Source organism: Micromys minutus (genome assembly GCF_963924665.1).
Source record: "Micromys minutus genome assembly, chromosome: 1".
NCBI lineage: Eukaryota > Metazoa > Chordata > Mammalia > Rodentia > Muridae > Micromys > Micromys minutus.
The window spans coordinates 186,081,868-186,103,194 of NC_137969.1; the positions used below are offsets into that span (position 1 = coordinate 186,081,868).

Here is a 21,327-nt window from a genome sequence, read left to right on the forward strand (position 1 = left end):
GACTCCAGACCAGAGACCTCAGCAGAGAGAATAGTTGTGATAATACAACTAAGCATAAAGGCTGCTGTGTTCGATTTCCATTCCTGTATCAAAGTATCAAAGTATCCAAAATAAGTCAGCTTCACAGGGGCTTTATAGGTCTACACTAGCCCACTGTTTCAGACCTCTGACCTGGGCTTGCAGCAATAGCAAACATGGTAGGGGTACAGATGGAAGAAGAGGCTTTGTCTCATGAAGCCAAGAAGCAAAGGAGAGGAAAAGGCCAATGACTTGTCTTCAACCAAGCCTCACGCCAACTTCCACGAGTTCCAGGCTGGAGACCAAGCAAGCCTTCTCTTTTAAGGAGACTTTAGAGATCTAAACTATACCCTCAGGTCCGGGGACTCCTGGACCTTCAATTAGCTACTGTTTGTGAGTACAATGATTGCACACTTCAGCATTCATTCCAAAATGATCTCTTCCAAGCTTAAGCACATTTGCCTTTTGGGAATATCAGTCTTGTTTACCTTCCACATGTGGCAGTTTCTGCCCTCTAGTGTACACAAAAGGTAGTACAATGAGAACTGGGGTCAGAGGCTGCTGTTTGGATGGGAACAGACTTGCAGTTTATGATCTGCCTTCCCTCACAACTGCCTGCTCATTATTCAGCTGTTAGTTTCCCTTACACGTTTCTTAGGGACATCACCCCAAATAAACTGATGTGAGAACTCTTCACCTATTAAACAATGCCTAAAATTACTAAACAAGAAATTGCTATCAGTATATTAACAGAAATGTGAAAGGCAGGCAGAAAACGCCTGAAGAAGGGACCGATGGATGACAGGCTTTAAAGCCTTGAAGTAAACTGTGATTAAAAACTCACTGAAATACATACACAGGGCTGGAGTATAAAATGCTTATCTGGAAAGCTTAAGAATTGGTTTTGATACTCAGAAACTACTTATCAAGCTGGCCACTCAGTACTGAAGAGGTAGAAACAGGGTCCATTTCCAGAAAAGGATGGATGGGTCCTGAGAAGTAACACCCATGGGAGGACACATATAACAAATACACAGTCAAAGCTGAAAATACAGGAGCCATGCTTCCCGTGTTAGCCTACATGAAACAAGTATAATAAAGTGAACTCTAGATCCCACTGTTCCCCAGTGTGCTCTATCCAAGGGCTACAACTGAAAGCCACAGCCTGACATACCCCTAGCCAAGCATCCGTTTGTTGAGAATACAGAATAACTTGAGGAAAGAACAAAAAAACCCCTAGTGTCATGCTTCCCAGCCCCACCCTCTGCATCAAGGAAACAGAGTCCATGTACCCTGAACTTCATGCATTGAAGTTATGTGGAGATTAATGATTATTTCACTCACTGCCAAATGTTTACAAGGTGCCTAACAAGGGGAACACTTTTGAAGTTGGCTAACCTAAGTCCTGGTTATGTATAACACTGCATTTAACTCCAGTGTTTGCTTACTCAAAGTGTCTTGTTTTGTTTCCAAACATTCAAAAATCTGTCTCACTCCCTGCCTGCCTTGACTCACTCTGAACTTTACTTCAGTCATATAGAGCATTTCTTCTAACAAAGCACTTCCAGTGGGAAAACCTTTAATTCCAAAGTGAAAAAGCTCTTGGCTCTCAGGGGTGAAGCTCGGCAGCCTTTCTGGCATAGGCTAATTACCATCAATTCTCAAGATCTGAACACAGGGCTTGACTGCAGCATGGAATAAAGCCTTCTGGTGAGCTGACAAAAACCAAAATACCAACCTTCTGCTCAAACCCATTCCCCAAAACTCCAGGTGTCATGTGTATATCATAATCTGTCAACACTTCCGATGAGCAGTGTAAACAGTTAACCATACTGGGAAATTCATCCACTCACTGCACAGAATATGACCAAACAGCACAGAAACTTTATTTGTGGTTACTAGTTATTTTTACAGAACAAAGAACTCATTAATTTGTAACACTGTACATTAAATTAAAATATAACCCACCCCTACATCAAAAATTATCTAAGTTGACCAAGATAAGAAATGTCTCTAAAAGCTTATATACAATAGAAGTAGCAAAAATAATAATAAAGGAAGAAATTAGAAAACAGCCATCAAATTCAGACATCTAGAAGAATTCTCCAACATCTGCTCTCTTATCTCGGCATTTGCTTCGAGCTTTTGTTCGGGCTTTGAAAGCTGCAGAGTTATATAAATGCTGAAATAAAAAAGAAAAATGTACATGGATCAGTAATGCAAGATATTCTTATAAACAAAGGTAACAGGAGGTACACCTCATCCTATATTAAAGTGCATGAAATTTCTGTTACATCTTACCTCAATAAAAACCAGACTACACTTAAAATTTGTCATTATCTTAAAAAGGAAATGGGGCCAATCACTATTTCATGTTACAGATCCTTTTGAAAATGAGCCTGGCACCCCACTAAGTTACTGCCCAGTACAACAGAAACATGCAAACATCCCTACCAGGCAGAACCAGAGCTTTGGTTCCTCATCAGTGTATTTAGTACTAAAAAGTAAAGGACTCTAAAACCTGAAGAGAAACCAGAGAAGCTGTGCATTTTGCTTAAAAAGAAACAAAAACCAAACAAAACCCACCCTTTCAAAACGAGGAATCTTCATGGTTTTAAGTGTTGCAGCATCAAGCATCACAGGGGGTCCAAGCTCAAATACATTGCGAAGGAATTCATTGGTCTGAAATGAACAGGAAAGATGTAAGCATGCATCAAATATCTATTTCACTACATACAGCGAGTCTGACTACAGAAGTGATGTGGCTATCTGAAAATAAGCTGAGCTGTCTGTTTTCCCATTGTGAAAGCAAAGCACTCTCTAATGCCTTCAACTCTAGGACTATGTAAAACTGTACACTCTCACAGAGCACCAGTAACACTGCAGCAGGTGTTCACTGCTTTTCACTCCCTGGATACATCCTGGATATCACACTAACTTCAAGAGTCAGTCTAGTCCTAGATCCCACCCCACTCAGTTAAAGCAAGGATGTCACTCACCTGCAAGTGGTACTGCATCCCTGACCCAAGGACCTCCTTAAACATGTCATAGGTATGTTTTTTGACCCAGCTATCAATATACATGCGCTCAGGACCGAATTTAACAGTTTCTGCTGGAAAATCCCGTTCCTATACAACAGAGGAGCCAAAATTAACATACACCCTAAAATGGCCCAAACACAATTTCTATTCTAAAATAATACTGATATAAAGAGAACAGTATTTGAAACTGACACTTCTTTATCAAAGATGTGGTCAGGCTAGAAACTACTGTCTTCATGCAAGGGGGCAGGAACCCACAGAACTGTATTAACTTTGATGACACAACTGATGAATTGGCAACAGAGTCAGTTCTGAGTATCTTAAAACGTCAAAAGAACTTAAGAGATGTGAAGTAAGTCAGGTGTTTCTGGATAGACCCAGGGACCTATGTGTCCTAACAGGTTAACAGACACAGAGAAGCAACAAGAGTTCCAAGAAACCTCAGCTAGGTTTACTAAGAAATGAAGCCAGGTGCAGCAACACATACCTATAAAGCCAGGAAGGCTAAGGCTAGAAGACAAAGTTCAATGGCAACATGGGTAAGATGTAAAAAGAGAAGAAGAAAAAGGTGCTGGGGGGTGGGGGGAGGAGGTGTGGGATGTGAAACTATCAGAGTGTGGACTGGGACGGAGATAAAACCTGGAATGGAAAAAAAAAAAGGAAAGAACTGTTTTGAAGGCAGAGTGATTCTGCCACAGCACCATTACACAGTTTCTCAAGTAAAGCAAGGGAGCTGTAGCCCAAGAGAAATGGACAGCACCAGTGGACACACAGCTGACTGCCACGGGGATCTCATCTCAAGTAAGTGGCCAAAAAACCCGAAGGAACATCCGCAATCCACAACTACCCAGCCCCTTCTAAGTGGAAGGAATATGAATTCTATGTAGACATAGGTTGTCACTTAGCACTTAAGTAACCTCTCTGAATCTATTCTGTGGCCCACAAATTTGAAGCCACTTATCAGTCAGTTATTACAGATTTAAGAGAGCATTTCTATGAAGGAACATCCTGGTAAATGTTCTTCCCACCTTTGTAGTTTCAAGGAGCATTTAGACCTCAGAGATTGCTTCCCAAACACATAAGTTCTGTAAACTTCTAACCCTTATGCATTCCTCCTTCCTAAAGACAGCCGAGCTTCTGCTTCCTAGCTCAAGACCTTTCCCTTACTCTTCTCCCCTTTCCCCACTTCCTCTCTGTATGTGTGCACACACTTGCTGCCTCACCCCATCGTCCACCTTGCTGAGATCAGGATTCCTCATTTGTTGTATGTCACTGTGTACAACAGGCTGGCCGGCCCATGAGCTTCCAGACTCTCCTCCTGTCTGTCCCATCTCACTGTAGGAACACTGGACTATAATACGTATTTGCTAACCATAGGCCTTGGGAACTCAAATGTAGATCCTCAAACTTGCATAACAGATACTTTTACTAAGCCCGCTCCCAACCCTCACTTAAAATTTTACACTATCTCTTCCATGATTCCCTCCCTCATACTTTCACTAGCAGCTAACACAGAACACTAGCTGCTTATACCACTCCCGCCCGCCTTAGCTCCACAGCCATGCCTGTTAACAGATACTGGGGACACATCTTTTATTCACACACACACGCCCCACCTTCCAACCCACTGCCCTGGCTTTTCTCCCAATGCTTCACGGTCTAGCCTAAATTCTCATATACACATCAAGTTGACTGACTCTTGAATACTCACCTATTCTAAAAGAAACAGCCCCACAGTTCTACCTCAAGAAAAAGAAATCTTCCTAGCAACCAACCAAAACAAGTTAGGGTCTTGAACTTCAAGAGACTGCTCTCAGTCATCCTATAGCTCATCTCCATCAAGCAGACTAACCCAAGAGGCTCCCAATCAACTGACTGCCACTCAGTCTTCCCACAGATCACAGAAGCTTAATCATACAGTAACTTAGTCTCATTCACAGAATCCTGATGTGAGACATAAGGTAAAATGTCATCAAGCACAGTTCTCTTTCTTATCTCTAGTGTGGTATAAATGCAGAGCTTCACATCTGCTAGGGACATACTCTCCAACAGAACAGTGTCTTTAGTCCTTGTTACCCTAAAGTGCTTTTGCTTTCCAGGAATTCTTCCCTATTCTGTAGTGGGTGGTAAAGGCTTGACGTCAAGAAAGTCTCCATGCAAGCCTTCACCAGGCCCAGCCCAGCTTAGCTTCTCAGATGCAGCTTCACAAAGGAGCCCGTTCCTCCCCTATACTATTAAGACCCTATTCTAGTGTTTAAATGAGGAAATAGCTTTGGGCTAAAGTGAAAATCAAGCAACGAAATGATGCCGGTGCACGGTCTCTTTTCAGTGACTGCTGGCTGTGCTGGCAACTGCAGAGGCCTACCTCCACAGCCCTCAGGACATCTCTGAAGACAGACCGCTGCTTTCTCTTGTCCACTTTGGCACGGTGTTTATTTCCATCTGTAGCCAGAGCCCGGAGCATCTGGGTCAAAGAATCCATATCTTCATAAAAAAAGTCCTGACCAAGGAAACAAATTTTATTTCACTTATTTTTCATCTTTTACATCTTCTATAACTGACAAAATTACCAGTTTTATAAAGCAACACCATTTTGCTGTTTATAGAGATTTGTGCACATATAAACAGGCAGATATTATGTAAAAATTCAACTACAAAAATGCTAACTACAAATACAGCAAAACAACACTCTACTGAGTACAGCCTGCTGCCCTAGAGAAGCACAAGCTGGGCTGTGCACATTGCACATGACCTGGGAATCTAAAGTGCCTTGAGATGGATATGCCAGCAGCATCTATTCTGGATGCCTGACTGCTCGCAGACAGTGGTCTAATACACAGCCACTTTTATTTCAGAGGTGCAAGCTAATCAGCAGTGCTTTTTCAGAGGATGTGATTTCTACTATGGCCGCTGTCTCTAATAAGCAGTAAGGCACAGCAAGAAACATGAGTTGTTAATTAAATTTAAGACAAGAAGCTAGCTACTTCAATCATGTCTTGGGGTGGGGGGAGGTGATACAAACTTGAAATCAATGAGATAGTCTTGCTTTTAATCTTTTAATGTATCAACCCGATTTCAATTCTGATATTTCTGATTATCTAACTCTTCTAACAAATATATTTCAATATGCTCCAATTCAAACTAAGCCTCTCTTATATGACATACCCGCCAGTAAGATATCTTACATTATATTAATAAAACCTTTAAATTTGAGCAAAGTTATAATGTCTTTATATTTAAATACCAATAAATCTGACTGTATCCTAAGGTGATACCAATTTACTTCTAAGAAGCAAATAGTTCAAGGACTACTAATTCTTGACCCAAATTTTACCGAATTTGATCTCTTTCTTTTTAAAGAATATATGAAGAAGTTTTCAAATCTGTAAAAGACAAGCCAGAATTTGAGGAACCCAATACATTATCTTAATTGGATCCAAGAACTGCAAAGCACTGCCAATGATTCTCAACTGTGGAAGACTGCACCTCTCAAGGGTCGCTGGCTTTGTCTGGAGATATATTTGGTTGTCACACTAGGGAAAGTGGTATTGTCATCTTGTGGGTAGATTCTACCAAGGCATACAGCTAAACGCCTACAGTACACTAGAAGCTTTAACACCTAACAGCAGCAGTGCCAAGGCTGAGAAACTCCAATACAGTCTATGGACAGTTGGTGAGTCACTAAGCTCAACACACTAATAACCCTAGTAAACACAAATGCCTAACAAAAAGTTTCCATAAAGTAAAAAAAACTTCTAAGATAAAAATACATCTCTACACAGTGGTACTAACAAATGAACACTGCCCAATAAATTCTGAAGCATGAATTATTAGGTATCAATACTCTATAGAGAAATTTGTAGAATTCACACTTATTAACAACACAAAAACAAACAAAAACTGTAGCACATTAAACCAAGGAGAAGCAGGTAAAGTCAGGGGACCTCACCCCTATCTGTGCAATCTTGTGCATAATTACATTAGTAAGTATTGTGGGTAGCTTCCTCTTATGTAACATGAAAGCAGTTAAAGCCACTCACCATCTCAGACTTACAAAAATTAAAGTACACACAACATATAGAGCCATGTACAAATATCTATTAACTCATAATTGCCCTTTCTATTCTTAAACACCCTGGTTTAGTCTAACATAATTTAAATTGGATAGAATTAAGGCAAATGAAATTATAAGAAACTTCTGGGTGAGTACTGACTTGGGGCAAAAAGTTTGACATCAGCGAAGATTAACTACTCAAAGCAGTACTTCTGTATGAAAACCACATTAGCACTGTAAAAATGAAGCAAGCTGGGTCTTGGCAGCTGCCTAAATTTTATTAGATAAAAACCACAGCCCAGTGTAGTTTAATGGCAGACACATCTAGAAAATAATCTGGAAAGCCTACATTCAAATAGAATTTGATCCCTTCCCAATTCACAAGAGCTAAACATGATCTCTAAAATGATTTTATCCTGCTTTACTTCAGCAGGAAGACGTTCCTACCTCACTTTTGTCAAAGAATGGATATTCTTTGTAGGGTCAATTTCCTATCTACAAAGGCAAAAAAGAATGCCGAATTGCTTTGAGAGGCTAAGTATCAGACTTAGCCCCAAGGACCTTAGTTGCCAACAACCTTCTGTCTCATTATGTACTGTAGCACTCCTCTGCACGGTGAGGTGGAAAAGAACAGGGAGACCTGGGGAATCCTACAAGCTGACCTGCTTCCCTGCTGTTCTGAACCAGAACATCACACAGCCTCTGCTATTTTATAGATGTTGCTAAAAAGAAGCCAATCTAAATCCAATCAACGTCTAATATGAAAGGCTATCTCTGTCTCCCACTCACCCAACATAGTCACCATTTTCTCCACTGTAAAGACGAGGACACTTGAGAAATAGAAGCTATACACGATCAACTACAAGGGTGGCAGTAAAGTGTGCCCAGGCAGCATGGCTCCAGAGTCCATTGCTTCCCATACAGATATACAGCAAGCACACAGTAAGCTAGTGCCGCTATCAAAGGAGTAGTGATTTCTACAATTTTAAATACTCATTAATATCTAACCAAATAACCCACTGAAATTGAACTTAAGTCAGTTCTTTGGAACCTGTCCCCAGTTCAAGAAAAATTCACCACATTGTGTAACAGCCAGGCTAATAGTGCCACAGAGCAGCTATGTTAACAAAAACTTCTGAATATTAAATACTTATTTGCTATAAGAATTATTTTGAATCTGCCTATGTAATTAATCATTCTGCTTTAATCTTTTTTTGTGGTATTACAACCTTGGTAACACTTAGCAAGTGCTCTACCAAAACTGTATCTATAACTTTGATTTAATTAACTTTAAACACTGTAACTACCCACGTGTAAAAGCATATTAAAATAAATTTTTTTAAAAATCAGGTTCTATTTATAGCCCAATTTATTGCTGTCCATTAGCAACTACTTACACCACATACTAAACATATCCAGAAGTGTTACCCTAACTAGCCTATACATATTAAGTCAGAGAACAAAAGGTATTTAGGTAGTAAAATTTAAAATGTAATTTAAACTAAAACTGCACTACTTCACTTGTAAGATGTATTCCAAAGAGTTAAACTGACATTCCGCCAGCAGAGGAATTCAAGATTAAACCCTGGACATCTAGTTTCTGTGCCTAGTTAAGAGTCAACTCAGTAATGTTAATTGATTGTTAAGTTTGAGTGCAATTATTTCTCACATAAACAGAATCCTTAGCTGCTCACAGCTTTCATTACTTTCATTCTTAGCTGCTACCTTCCTAATGAAGGTGAGGGGGCTTCTACCCCTTCACACAGGTTGAGTATTAAAAGCCTGAACATTTGAGATCCAATCTAAAGCCTAAAAATGGTAGACAATCTACAAAACCATTAATGCTGCTAGACACTTGGCTGCTTTAAAACTTGTGACTAACCAAAGCTTCATCTTGCAAATACAGCCTTTCTCCTTAGGTTAAAAGTCAAAGTGGATGGAGAGCCCAAAGAGGCCTCATGCTTACCCAAAGAACAAGAGGCAACTGAGAAAAGTCAGTGAGGAAACGCAGAAACAGGAGAAAAGGCCCTCCCCAAGAAGAGCACACCAACTGTTTGTCCAATGCCCAACAGTCTGCTCTGAAAACATATGTTCCAGAGACATCATATAGACTAAGAGTAAATATGTAATATAAATATGCATGTGTGCATTCAATAACAGTAAGTGAAAAAAGGAGGTCATGATATAATATACTTGTTTTTTGGTTTTTTTTTTTAAGTTTCTCTGTACAGCCGTGAATGTCCAAGAACTTACTCTATTGATGAAACCTTCAACTCATCTATAGATCTACCTGCCTCTACCTCCCTAGTGCTGGGATTAAAATGTGAACAAGGGGTGTATGAGAGGATTCGGTGGAGAAAAGAGATAAATTAAATTATAATCTCAAAAATAAACATTTTTAAAGCACCTATTACTTAAGTAACCCAAGGTTGGAAATAAAATCTCCTATTTAGTTAATAATTTCTCACATACTTATGTTTCCTTATGATTTTTCCCATTTGTTGCTATGAAAATAAGCAGTGAACAGATACTAAAAGTTGCTCTTCAGTTTTGTTTTATGTAAAACCTTTATTCTTTTATTTTATGTGTATGAGTGTTTGCCTCCATGTGTGTCTGTGTACCATGTGTGCCTGGTGTCCACAGACGCCAGAAGACATGAATCCCCTAAGACTGGAGTTACAGACGGTAGTTTATAGGTGCTGGGAATGAAACTCAGATCCTCTGAAAGAACAAGTGCTCTCGACCTCTGAGCCATCCCTCCAGTCTGTTCCTCAGTTTGAAATGCCAGCACATTACATGAATTAGTATTCAGGAACAAATTCATCTTTCTAGTGGCAATAGAAACTATGAACAGGGTAACCGAATATCCTGTATAACAAGATAAAAGGGTTCCTAGAACATAGGACTTCCAGTTCAAAACCTAACACAATACCAGTATCAGGGCCAATTGGGACAGCTGGTTAGATATTTCACATTTAAATACACTGACAGACCCAGCCACGGTAATTAACATGTAAACAGTGGGTAGGTAAACAGGATCCAGAACACTGTCAAAAGCAATGCTAAATAATGACAGAACCTTCCCTACCCCAAACCTATGCTGACTGGTATTTCACCCATTTGTCTTATATTATAAAACAGCACATGCCTGAAGTCAAGTATTTGTGAGTAAAACAAAGATTCCCTAACTTCAGTTCTACAGACAGCAAGTATGTTCCTACCAACCCTACACCAGATTACACTCTCAAACCAATCACAAGTTCTCGGTGACCAGCCTATAACATATTTATTATCCAATTCCTAATTTTGACAGTGACAGTGCAAAGGAAGAATGGTCCTCATGTGCCTCCTCCTGCCAATTAGATACTCACACTCTCCATTCCTCTGGCCAATTCAAACAGAAGTGCCAAAGATTCGCCAGCAGCAATTCTCATGTTTACATCATCACAAGAAAGGAGGCTTGGAAGTTTATGGAAATGCCTAGAAAATAGTCATTACTTTATGAGTACAACCAGATATGTTAACTAAATGGTTTTTCTTTTTCTTTTTTTTAATTAAAAAAAAAATGAAACTAAAGGGATGCTAGGAAATTGGCTCAGTGGCTTAATAGCACTTGCTTCTGTTCTTGGGAGCCAACACACACGTCAGGCAACTCACAACTGCTTTTAACTCCAGTTCTAGGGGATCTGAAGGCCTCTTATGGCCTCTCTGGGTACCAGCACTCAGGTGGTACACATACACACATGCAAGCACACACACATAAGCATAAAATAAAAATGAAACTAGGGTTGAAGAAAGGCTGCTCTTCCAGAGGACCCAGGTACAATTCCATGCACCTTCATGGTGATACTCAACCATCTCCAGTACCAGGGAATCCAAAGCCCTCTTCTGGCCTCCAGGAAGAATGCTCTCATATGGTACACAGACATACATGCAGACACCCATATACATAAAATAATTACAGGTATGGAAAATAAAACTACATACAGCTCCAGCTTTTTCTTCACTTCACTGATTGGGCATATGGTCAGTAATAAGGTCCATGCGAGAAGTGAGCTGATGTGAAGCACTGTATTAGGAGTGCTGCAAGTAACATTAGTGTCTTTCTCTTTAAGGTAGGACTTGGTGAAGATATTTTCCAAACATTCCAGAGTTGAATACAGCTCCTAAAAGAGAAATATGAAGTAAGACCAGAACAACTATCTTCAATGAAAAATAAGAGCACTAACTGGAATTAAAAATTATTCTGCTTACAGTGATGTCATCTGTGGCAATAAAACAGCAAACACCAAAGCAAGTTGCACACTGCAAAATAAAAGGAAGCCATCAATGACTTATTTTCATATTATTCACCTGCTTTAAAAATTCTAAGTGAAATCTTTCTCAACTATTTCCCTGCACTAAAACCCATACTTCGTATAAGGACATTGGAAAAGTAAGAACAGTAAGTAGAGTAACATCGGAACAAGATTTTATTTAGTCCAAGCTCTGCTACCAAATACACAGGACAACTTTAGGGAAGTGACTGTTCCTCTCAGGTCTTTTGTCTTTACTAACTCATGAGACTAGAAGGGATACTGCACCTGGATCAGCTTCCATGAAGCACCAAGCAAAACTCTAGTAAAGTTCAATTGATTTCTCAAATTCCCTTAGCACAACACAATTAGAGATCTGAAAGCATGCTCAGTCCTACATTTACTCAGAGCTTTGCATGAGGATTTAACCCAACAAACATCAGAATCAAAACTACTGTTTAAGCTCCAGTCACACATATTCCAAAATTATTCTAATAACCCATTATCTGATATATCCTTTAATCCCAAAAGTAAACAAAGTATTCAAGTGGAACACTTTGGAGCATGAAAGAAAATTTGTCATGAACTGTTTAAAGACAAAGGAGTGTAAGGTATTAGTAGAACCGACTACTTAGAGCTGGGTGTTGTGTCTGGATAGAGCTGTAAATTTTAATCTCATACTTACAGTTTGCCTAGCCTGAATACTAGCTGTTCCATCACAAATTATTTTTTTCAGGATTGGTCCAAGAGTCTTTAAAATCTCTTCACTTTCAAATCCAGGGCCCAGCTGAATACAAAGAACAGACGCTAATGCAGCAGCTGCGCGCTGCTCATCACTCTTTCCTGGGAAGGAGTACAGCAAGCACGGCAGATTCTCAGTACATTTATATCAAGTCAGTAATTTTCCAAAAGCTTTTACTGTAAGGTAGCATCTAAATTTCGGAAACCATATTGTGCTCCAGGCTTAAAATGCTCAAATGCTAGAAACAGATTAACCTCAGTCAAATCCTAGAGCAACACGTATTGCTTATTACTCAGATGTTCCAGACTTCCTCATCTGTAAACAGAGACTGGTATCCATTTGAGGGATTACTTTATTGACTGCAAAGGCAAGTGGTTCATGTCTATCTCTGCCTTCTTCTAATTCCTTAAGGTACTCACACTAATAGTGCAGCTACAGTAGACCAATATGTCTTATCTAAGGGGCATGTGCAGTCTCCCTTCAGATTATTTTAACAAAATAAAGAATTAAAGTATAAGATGCTTTCTACCTAAAGATAAATGTAGATCATTTTTTAAAGACACATGCACACTAGAGGGTTTGAGCAAATACTAAGATTGAGACAGGGTAGATCTCACTAAGTAGCTCGGCTGGGCTAACAGCTTGCTATGTAGACCTCAGAGACGACTCTCCTATCTCTCTGCTAGAATTACAACTGTGCACTGCCACAGTTGGCCTGAATTTAAGTTATTACCTAAAAACTATAAGATATATATATTGAGACGGAATGTCTAAAACCATGTCGTCTAGCTCCCACTATGGAGTATCGAAGTAACTTATACACGTTAAGAAGAAACAGCCCATCTGCAGCACCGCTCTGCTGTACTGTAGCAGAGCACACAGGGTCAGAGCCAGACTTCTAGCTCTGTCCCTGCTCCATGGGAGAGTAGGAGCCACATTCATACACCAACTTTTACCCAGAGGCAAAAAATAGGACATAAAGTCCATTGGATTTAAGCAAACACATGCTTCCTACATCTTTGATACTAGAGTTAGTGTTAAAGTGATGACAGAAAGTCATTTTTATAATATACTTATCTAGCAAAATAAGGAAACTGTAGACGCACATCTTAATTTTAGCAGTTTCTAAAACTGCAGTGTTGAGAAACATTAGTTATAACCTTTAATGTCACTCTTCTATCTTTGGTGTGTGCACTTACATCATGAGGAAAGACCAGAGAACAGCTTTACATGTTCTTAAAGAGCCGTCCAATTTAGTTTAACTGATCTGCTGTTATTATGGGAAGGAGGGGGCTGGCACCAGAACACCTATGTGAAGATCAGGACAGTCTGGGAAATTGATTCTCTCTTTAAACCATACTTTGAGGCATTCCTGCTTCCGCATTGCTCACATAAACTCCAATCTGTCTTCCTTCATAGCAATGTTCAACGTAGAGATCTGAGCCATCACACCTAGTGTTTTATGTGGGTCATTAGACTGTCTCAGTAGTCAGTATACCTACTGAGCCATCTCCCCAGCCTCCACCTGGTTGTTTTAAGAATAGGTCTCAGTGCCCTAGAGCTTGCTTTGCTTTCTGAGAATTCTGCAAATGGACTCAAGTCCTCAAGCTTGTAAAGCAGACAGTCTCTGCAGCCTTCTCTGGATTCTTAGAAATGTCATCTTCTAAAACACGTGCCAGGATTTCAACTGCACAACTATAGAATTCAAATATATCCTAAATATGGTATTATTTTAGTGTATAACTGTTGTTTTACATGCAAGGGAAGAATGGGCTGGGTGCTTATAATGCTTTCCCATGTTTCCCAAGAAAAACAAAGACGTCTTCTAAAAAAAAAATCATACTTTAAGTTGTAATATGATTCTTTCATCACTTCCTTATGTAACCTGAGAACGGCATTAACCTCTTCTGAGATGACTGTCCTACATAAGATTTATTAGCAAGTTACTTCAAGTTAGTGCTGCACAGGTCTGTCAAGAACCTTTTTTTCAGACAGCATTACCTTTTTTCAGACAGCGTTCAATGCTATCAGTTAAAGTCATTCTTCTCTCAAGAACAAACTCATACAGCACTTTTGAAGACAGTGCATTTTTAACACCTTCAAGAGCTGCCTGTCTTGTCTTCGCACTATTAAAAACAAATTAAAAAGGAAGAAGTAGTTATGATAGTGCTACAAACTAATGACTTCTAAAGACATTAGAACTCCATGCCTGTTATCGAGCTCCAAGTATCTTTCAATAATATGCCTACAATATATCATCTCAAAATGAGAAGCTTCTTAAAGTGCTTTCTGTCACAGCATTTCTCTTTATTGGTAGCTACAACTATAACTGACTATGTAGGATTTTGTACTTTCAATGTGTAAGACATAATATGTAAGACACGCTATGTAGTACACCTTAAGTAAATTCAGTTTCAGTCTGCCCTAACCCTTTAAACCAGCACTTATTCCTGAGTTAAGTGCTCCTCTCACCTGTCAGCCTCCTCTGAAGCATCTGAGACAGAGACATAAAGCACAAGTCTAACAGATTCATGCCACATCTTCTGGGCATCTTACTTCCATCTATTCAATTCTAGAGATGCCATGAATAAAAGCTTACCTCTGACAGCTTTCATACCCGAAACAAAATTACTGAACAAACAACTTAAAGCAGTTTACCCTTTAAAGCTGAAAGTCAACTTTTAAATCTATAAATCGCTTTCAACTACATAGTTAATATATGCTACTATGCTATAGCAATGAGTAATATAAACCAATTTAGTTCTAATAACATGTTACTATGTACATCAACTAGCCAAAACATTACATCATCCAAAGTTAACAAATCAAGCTACAGAAAAACGTACTGCTTTATCAGAGAAATGTATAATAAAGTAACTGGTTGGAGTTGCCCAGAATGGAAAGCTTTTAACACCTCTTACCTTTTATCAAGGGTTAGGTCAATTAATCCCTTCAACTTGTACTCTAAGTCTTCCTGAGTTCCTTCCTCATCAAGGACTTCTGGTCCTGCAGAATAGAGACCAACAGTGTAACAAAAGCAGGAAAAAAGTAGATTGGGAAAAGGAACACGATAGCTCACACACAAGAATTCCCACATCATCCTTATATGGCAAGTCACAATAGACATTTAAAACCCCTACCGTCCTCTGCAAAACTGGAAGGATCACTATAGCCACTGCAGTGGCTCATTGTTTCAATGGATGCGTCTTCATCACTGAAAGGTTGAACAGTCCGATGTGGGCCACCTATTGGGTAAAGGAAAGAGATGAATTCTCTCGGCTACATATATGCAAATTTTAACTTGGAAATTATAGATCCTACTTAAAGAGTGATCTTGTAATAAAATCTAACTTTCTGTAAAGAGACAATTATATTGCAAAAGAACATATGTAACATTCCTAAATTAGGTTGATTCATCTAGTCTATACTTCAGAAGGTCAGCTATTTATATTATAAAGCAACTTCCGAAATGTACCAATCATCTGACAATGAGAATGACTCACTTTAGTAAGCATCTACTGGTAAATAAATGACCTCTTTTTCAGGTGCCTTATTTTAAAGGCAAGTACCAAGTTCAAAGGGGGCAGTTGTTAAGGTAACAAAAGAAAAGCACAAGTTTTGTGTCTGAGATGTTATAAAAGCCCATTCAAACTTAACTGCTTCCCCTAACCCCCTTTTAAGTCAGGGTCGCACTGTATAGCCTGAGCTGGCATGGAACTTATGAAGACAAGGCTAGCCTTAAATTTTCTGCAATCCCCACATCAGCCTTCTGAGTGCTGAGATTACCAGAATGAGCAACTGTGCACATGTGTCTGTACATGTGTGACATGCTATGTGTGAGTTGGGGGTCCATCCTTGACTTCCACCATGTTTGAGACAAGTGTCTCAGTTTTGATATTTAAAACAATGAGAATAGTTAAACTGCAAGCTTCTGGGAAGTCCCCTATCTCCAGCTCTCTATAGGAACACTAGGATTATAGATGTATATACCATCCTGACTATACAAGGGCTCCAGGCTATATCCTAGAGTTTAAAAATCCCAATTCAACTTCAATAAAGAATTCATAATTTAGAAATCACTTTTATTTAAAAATTATGAAGTTAAGAATTACTTTGAGTCCTCAGCTAAAATGAGTCTCAAATTCTGACTATAAAGTGACCTTGGCAGTCTGATTCACCTGCATTCAATTTCCTTGTATTAGTAAAATCAAGGACTACATCAAACATCAAGTCCCTATAGCTATTACATTTTAACATTATAGAGTACACCCTGCAGGAGATGCTAGGATCACCACCTGGACAGAGTACAGAAAAATAACATGAGCTATACAACAGAGGTCAAGTTTACTTACTCTCCAACTTACCTAACATCTTTCTTTGGCATCTATTATGCAAAGTTTTCACCTAACTTTTGTGCACAATATATGTGCAATGATACAGAAATATATTTCAATAAAAAGCATATCAAAACACAATCACATCCTATAGGAGTACAGAAAATAATGTAATGTGTCCTTTACTACAAATTTAGGAGTGTTTTATTGGTACATAAAGATGCCATTAAGTAGCATGATTATACAATCAGCTTACTATGTAGAATATACTGATGTAACAGTGTATAAACATACACAATCTTTGCCAACCAATTCCCACCAAAGACTGGAGGAAAAGGGAAAGTATCAAAAGCCCATAAGTATACTTGGTTATTAATTTCATCATGAAATATTATAAGCAAATATATAGACTAATGAGCATTATATTTGAATGCATATATTTAGAACTACAATTTCTATGGAATAGTGCAATGTGTAATTACTAACAATTCTATATACACATAATCATGATTAATACTTAGGTATGGATAAAAAAACTCCTCAAATAAATTAAGTCCCTGTATTTTTCTTTAAAGTGTTATTATTTTACCTTTATTCGCTTATTCCAGTTTTGGGAACAGGCTCTGCAAGCCAGTCTTACTACATAACCCAGATTAACCCTCAACTCCTGCCAACCTTCCTGCCACCACAGCCTCTCAAATCCTAGGATTAATACACGTTAATTATATTTTTTAAATCCTCTAAAATTAAGCCTGTTAGAATTGGGCTAATTTTCCTTTAAATAAGTTGCTTTTTAAAAAAAAATCCAGAGAAGTTAGCAAAATTTTAAATTAACAAGTGACCTTGAAATCTGCTGCTTGATGCCAAAGTAAGTTGGATCAGAGTAAGAAACATGGAGAATAAGTAAAGCACCGGTGCCAACATTGCTTAATCACTGTGCAAGGAAAAAATAAACACCAGCCTATTTCTGGATCTTTCCTCATGACAAATTATGCTAACAGCTGAGTATATTCTGAAGAATCTTACCATATTTACATACAAGCCAATGTAATTTTAAAATTGTTCATATGTGATCTGTTTTTAAGATTATTTGTACACAACTTTAAGCTTCTGTCTCTTAACTAACTGGTTTGGTCTCTTCAAGATTCAGGGGTTTGAAAGGCAAAGAATGACTGGCAAGACACATCAGTGGAAAAGGTGCCCACTGCCAAGCCTGTCCACCTGAGTTTATCAGTTCCTGGGACCCCCACAGAAAACCTGTCCCCTGACTTCCACATCCGCATCTTAGTGTGTTCACACTCACACACAAATAAGTAAATACATTTTTAAAGCAAGGAAAATCATCTTGTAAGAATGTCTGACATCTAGGTCAAGCTTACCTTGTGATCCTGTGTCAATAATGAGCAGGACTACATATCTGAAGTCCTTATGTCTCAAAGGCTTACTACACAAACTTCTGTTCTTAAAAACCCTGTCTCTCATCTCATCTGTGGCTTTACACCTGCTATTCCAGCAACCTAAGATTAAGACAAGACTGAGACCAGCTGAAGCTACAGTGAATTCCAGAGCAGCTAGGCTGAGACTGTCATAATAAACAAAAAGAAAAAACCAAATCAGAACAGTGCTGTGTAAATCCGTGCATGAGGCCAATTTTCTTGGTTTCCTACAACTCCCCACTTACTTATAAGGAATATACATAAAAATCCAAGACCCTAAGCAACTCTGAAGGTTGTAGAGATTCACTTAAGTCAAATTGATCCTCCCTGTCATCCAAACTTCAATAGAAAAAGTGGTTTCTAAGTAAATTTTTTCCTAATTTCCTTTCTCTGACTCAACTATTTATGAAGCAAAACATACACCTGTCTAACCTAAAAAAAAAAGAAAAGCTTTCTCATCCAGTTCCACTTCCAGAGGTAACTTTTATGGCAACAATGTCAAAGCTTGGAGTTTTAACAAAGTCAACTACTTTCTTTTTATAGACGTTTTAAAATAAAATCAATGTTTCAGTGCTTATATTACATAAGCTAAAATGCAGTGTTTAAATGTATCTTTTCTATGAAAAAGGATTTAAAAGACAGCATTGATGAAGTCTGATGGCAGGTCAAATAGCCCTTGAGGCAAAATGTGTCCTAAGAAAATAACACTTGCCAGGAAACTACTGGAAAGGAAGGGTGTCTGTGTGGCGGAGACCATGTTAACATCTGTTTCCAGATTGTGAGAGTTTCTCCACTATTTCCATTTCATTTTTTAAAAAGGTAAACTTTAATAAAACTAATAAGACCTTATGAAAGAACTCCTGCAATTATTCAGGAGGAAAACTTAAACAGAAGCCGCAGTAGCCTTGATTCAACCACAGCCAGGTTACACGAACAGTGTTTCATAACTTCACCACCCATTCAGGAGAAAGGGGGAAAAAGGTCTAAGGAAAAATCTGTATAGTCTATTCCCAGTCGCTTATTATCTAATGCATGAGCAAGAGCTTTCAGCTCTCCAGACTCTGTAGGAAATCTTTTGCCCTGCCAGCCTCCAATATTTAACATGAAAACTGGTCATTTACTTTTCTAATGAACAGAGGCATATGATTCGAATGATCAGAGTAGCAGCAGCTATCTCAACAAATACCTATTGGCTATTATCTTGGTATAAAACGTCTGGGGGCATTCCAATATTCAACTCTATAATCTTAGCAAAAATAATTATTTAATGAGATGACTACCCATTTTAATACTACTCGACTTGTGTCTTGTGTACAGTCTTGTAGAAGGGACCTTCGGCTGCAATCATTTTTTTTTTTTCTTAGCCGTATGTTAAGAGAATCGTACATTCAGTTAAGCAATTAACCATCCAGAAAAGGCTTCGACTCAGCATGGAAGGGGAAAAAAACAAAAAAAGAAAAAACTTATCCCTAACTTTCCCGCAAGGGGGAAAAAAATAAACAAAAACGAACTTATCCCTAACTTTCAGCCAACTACAACCTTAGCTTCTCACTACCTCTACCACTGCATGGAACCTATAGATTGCAGCACAAAGGAGAACGCGGTCACCTAGGCTGGCGGAACAAGGGCTGTGGGGGCTCCAGGTTTCTGTAAGTACCAGGTTAGGAGTGGGAGCCACGATTAAGTTGGGGCGGTGGCCTCGGCTTCCGACGCCTCCACCCCGCCTTAGAGAACCCGCGGGACGCGCAGGAAAGCAGCGGGATGGAAGCCACTCACGCCTCTGCGTCACCCCGGCCCCATCACGCAAAGCTCAGTCCTCGTGACGCAAAAGCCGGTCCTAGCCCGCTGGACGTTTGACACTCCCGAGAACTCCATGGTGGAGCGAAAGCCACAGGCAAGCGCGCAACAGCGGCAAGCTACCGCCGCTCCGCCCCATCTCTAGTACGATAAATGACCGGACAGCAGGCAGCGGAATCTAGGAAGAACGCCAAGTCCTGGTCACCCTTACTCTGACTCTCCCTCTGGCCCAAGGTCCTACTTCTTCCCGCCCCCAGGGCCGGTGCTCCAGTACCGCTCCCGCGTGCCAGCTTAAGAACCGCGAGCGCGAGTCCCAGGGCATGATGGGAACTGCAGTTCAGCCGCACCACTCGCTATGCAGACTCGGGCGTCCGAAGCAAAAACCGAACTACAAGTCCCGCCGCGCCCCAAGACGGAGTCTCCCGTTCGGCCGGCCACCCGGCCGGCTCCCGGGCTTGGAGACGCCCCTCACCTGCCGTGGCCGCCGACGTCGCTGCCCCAGAGCCGCCGCCACCCCCGCCACCGCGGTGGGGAGCGTTCCGCTTCTTGTTCTTCGGCATCGTAGGCCGCCCGGTGCCGCCTACACTTGGAGCTCAGCGAGGATCAGCCGATGGAGCTGCACTGTCTACTCGTGCGTCTGTGCGGCGGGCGGCTGAGAGGCGAGTCTCGGGCTAACAAGAGAGGCGAGGAGCGGCGCGGGTGAGAGGCGGCGGCAGCAGCAGCAGAAATCCCCGTGAAGAGCTGCGAGCGGAAACGATACATGTTTCTCTCTAGCGCGGGAGCGAAGGCGGGGTGGCCAGACCACGACGCCTTAAGTAGCCAGACGGCGGCTTGTCGTCACCATGCGTGGGCGGGCCTCCATCGTTCTCTGGCCAATCACTGCAGATCTCCCCACTGGCGTCCACCGGGGCGGTGCCTGCATTCGGACTCCCATTCCCAGAGCTTCACAGGATGCTCTCCTCGCCTGGGCTGCTATGCCTTAGGGCCGCGTGGAGCTTTGGGAGATGTAGTAAGCGAGAGGGCGCGGCCTTCTCCAGGCTCCTCCCAGTCCGAATGCGTCGTGACCTCGTCCCAACAAGACGTCCACCCTGGAATTTACCCGAGTAGTCACCGCGATGAGCCATGCGGCAGTTATGCAGCGTGATGAAAGTCAGCTTGTAAGGTCGCGTTTAATAACCTTTCCCCTGCTAACATGAGGCCTCTGCCCAAACAACAGCCATACCCTCCTGTGGGTTCAGGGACATGGGCTCCCACCCTCCAAAAAAGGTGTGCTTTCAACTACTTCAGTTGTATTGTTCATGGATCACATATCCTAGACTAAAATCTCAAGTCACGAGACTAATGATTCGGTCTCAGGTTTCCTTACGAAAATGTGGCCTTGATTCCACCTGCCAGTTAGGTCAGTTTGGGAATAAGAGTTTATGAGAAGTTAGCAGCTGGTAAAACATACATGAGTTATAAATATCAGTAATCACAACGGGGTTTATTTTCTCAAGGTGCACTCGTTGATCTATTTTCCCTGTCACAACACCTGCTGCTAGTAGGTTCTTATACTGTCCATATGACAGAACAAACTCACTGACTCGTGCAAGTGATTCATTTTGTACTCC

General features: G+C 40.4%; 2 protein-coding genes across 2 annotated transcripts; both read right to left on the bottom strand.

Moving 5' to 3' along the window:
- Window positions 1-1,880: 1,880 nt before the first annotated feature.
- Window positions 1,881-20,326, bottom strand: IFRD1 (interferon related developmental regulator 1). Its single transcript, XM_080934140.1, has 12 exons — window positions 20,190-20,326; window positions 15,291-15,395; window positions 15,072-15,156; window positions 14,152-14,276; window positions 12,094-12,251; window positions 11,368-11,418; window positions 11,101-11,279; window positions 10,485-10,593; window positions 5,425-5,559; window positions 3,018-3,146; window positions 2,605-2,700; window positions 1,881-2,200 (listed from the first exon to the last, which is right to left on the bottom strand). The coding sequence occupies exons 1-12, from the start codon at window positions 20,275-20,277 to the stop codon at window positions 2,111-2,113; spliced, it is 1,350 nt and encodes a 449-aa protein (XP_080790266.1). The 5' UTR covers window positions 20,278-20,326; the 3' UTR covers window positions 1,881-2,110.
- On the bottom strand, window positions 20,321-20,493 carry LOC308433988 (uncharacterized protein; the record flags this gene model as incomplete). The annotated part of the gene is made up of 1 exon (XM_080934152.1): window positions 20,321-20,493. The coding sequence occupies exon 1, from the start codon at window positions 20,477-20,479 to the stop codon at window positions 20,321-20,323; it is 159 nt and encodes a 52-aa protein (XP_080790278.1). The 5' UTR covers window positions 20,480-20,493.
- Window positions 20,494-21,327: the final 834 nt, after the last annotated feature.

Coding starts and splice junctions, on each gene's coding strand:
- IFRD1 (XM_080934140.1), bottom strand. CDS start 20,277: ATGCCGAAGAACAAGAAGCGGAACGCTCCCCACCGCGGTGGCGGGGGT. Junction 14,277..15,071: donor GACCTAACCCTTGATAAAAG/GTAAGAGGTGTT, acceptor TGTTTTTAATAG/TGCGAAGACAAGACAGGCAG. Junction 12,252..14,151: donor TGAACGCTGTCTGAAAAAAG/GTAATGCTGTCT, acceptor ACTCCTTCCCAG/GAAAGAGTGATGAGCAGCGC.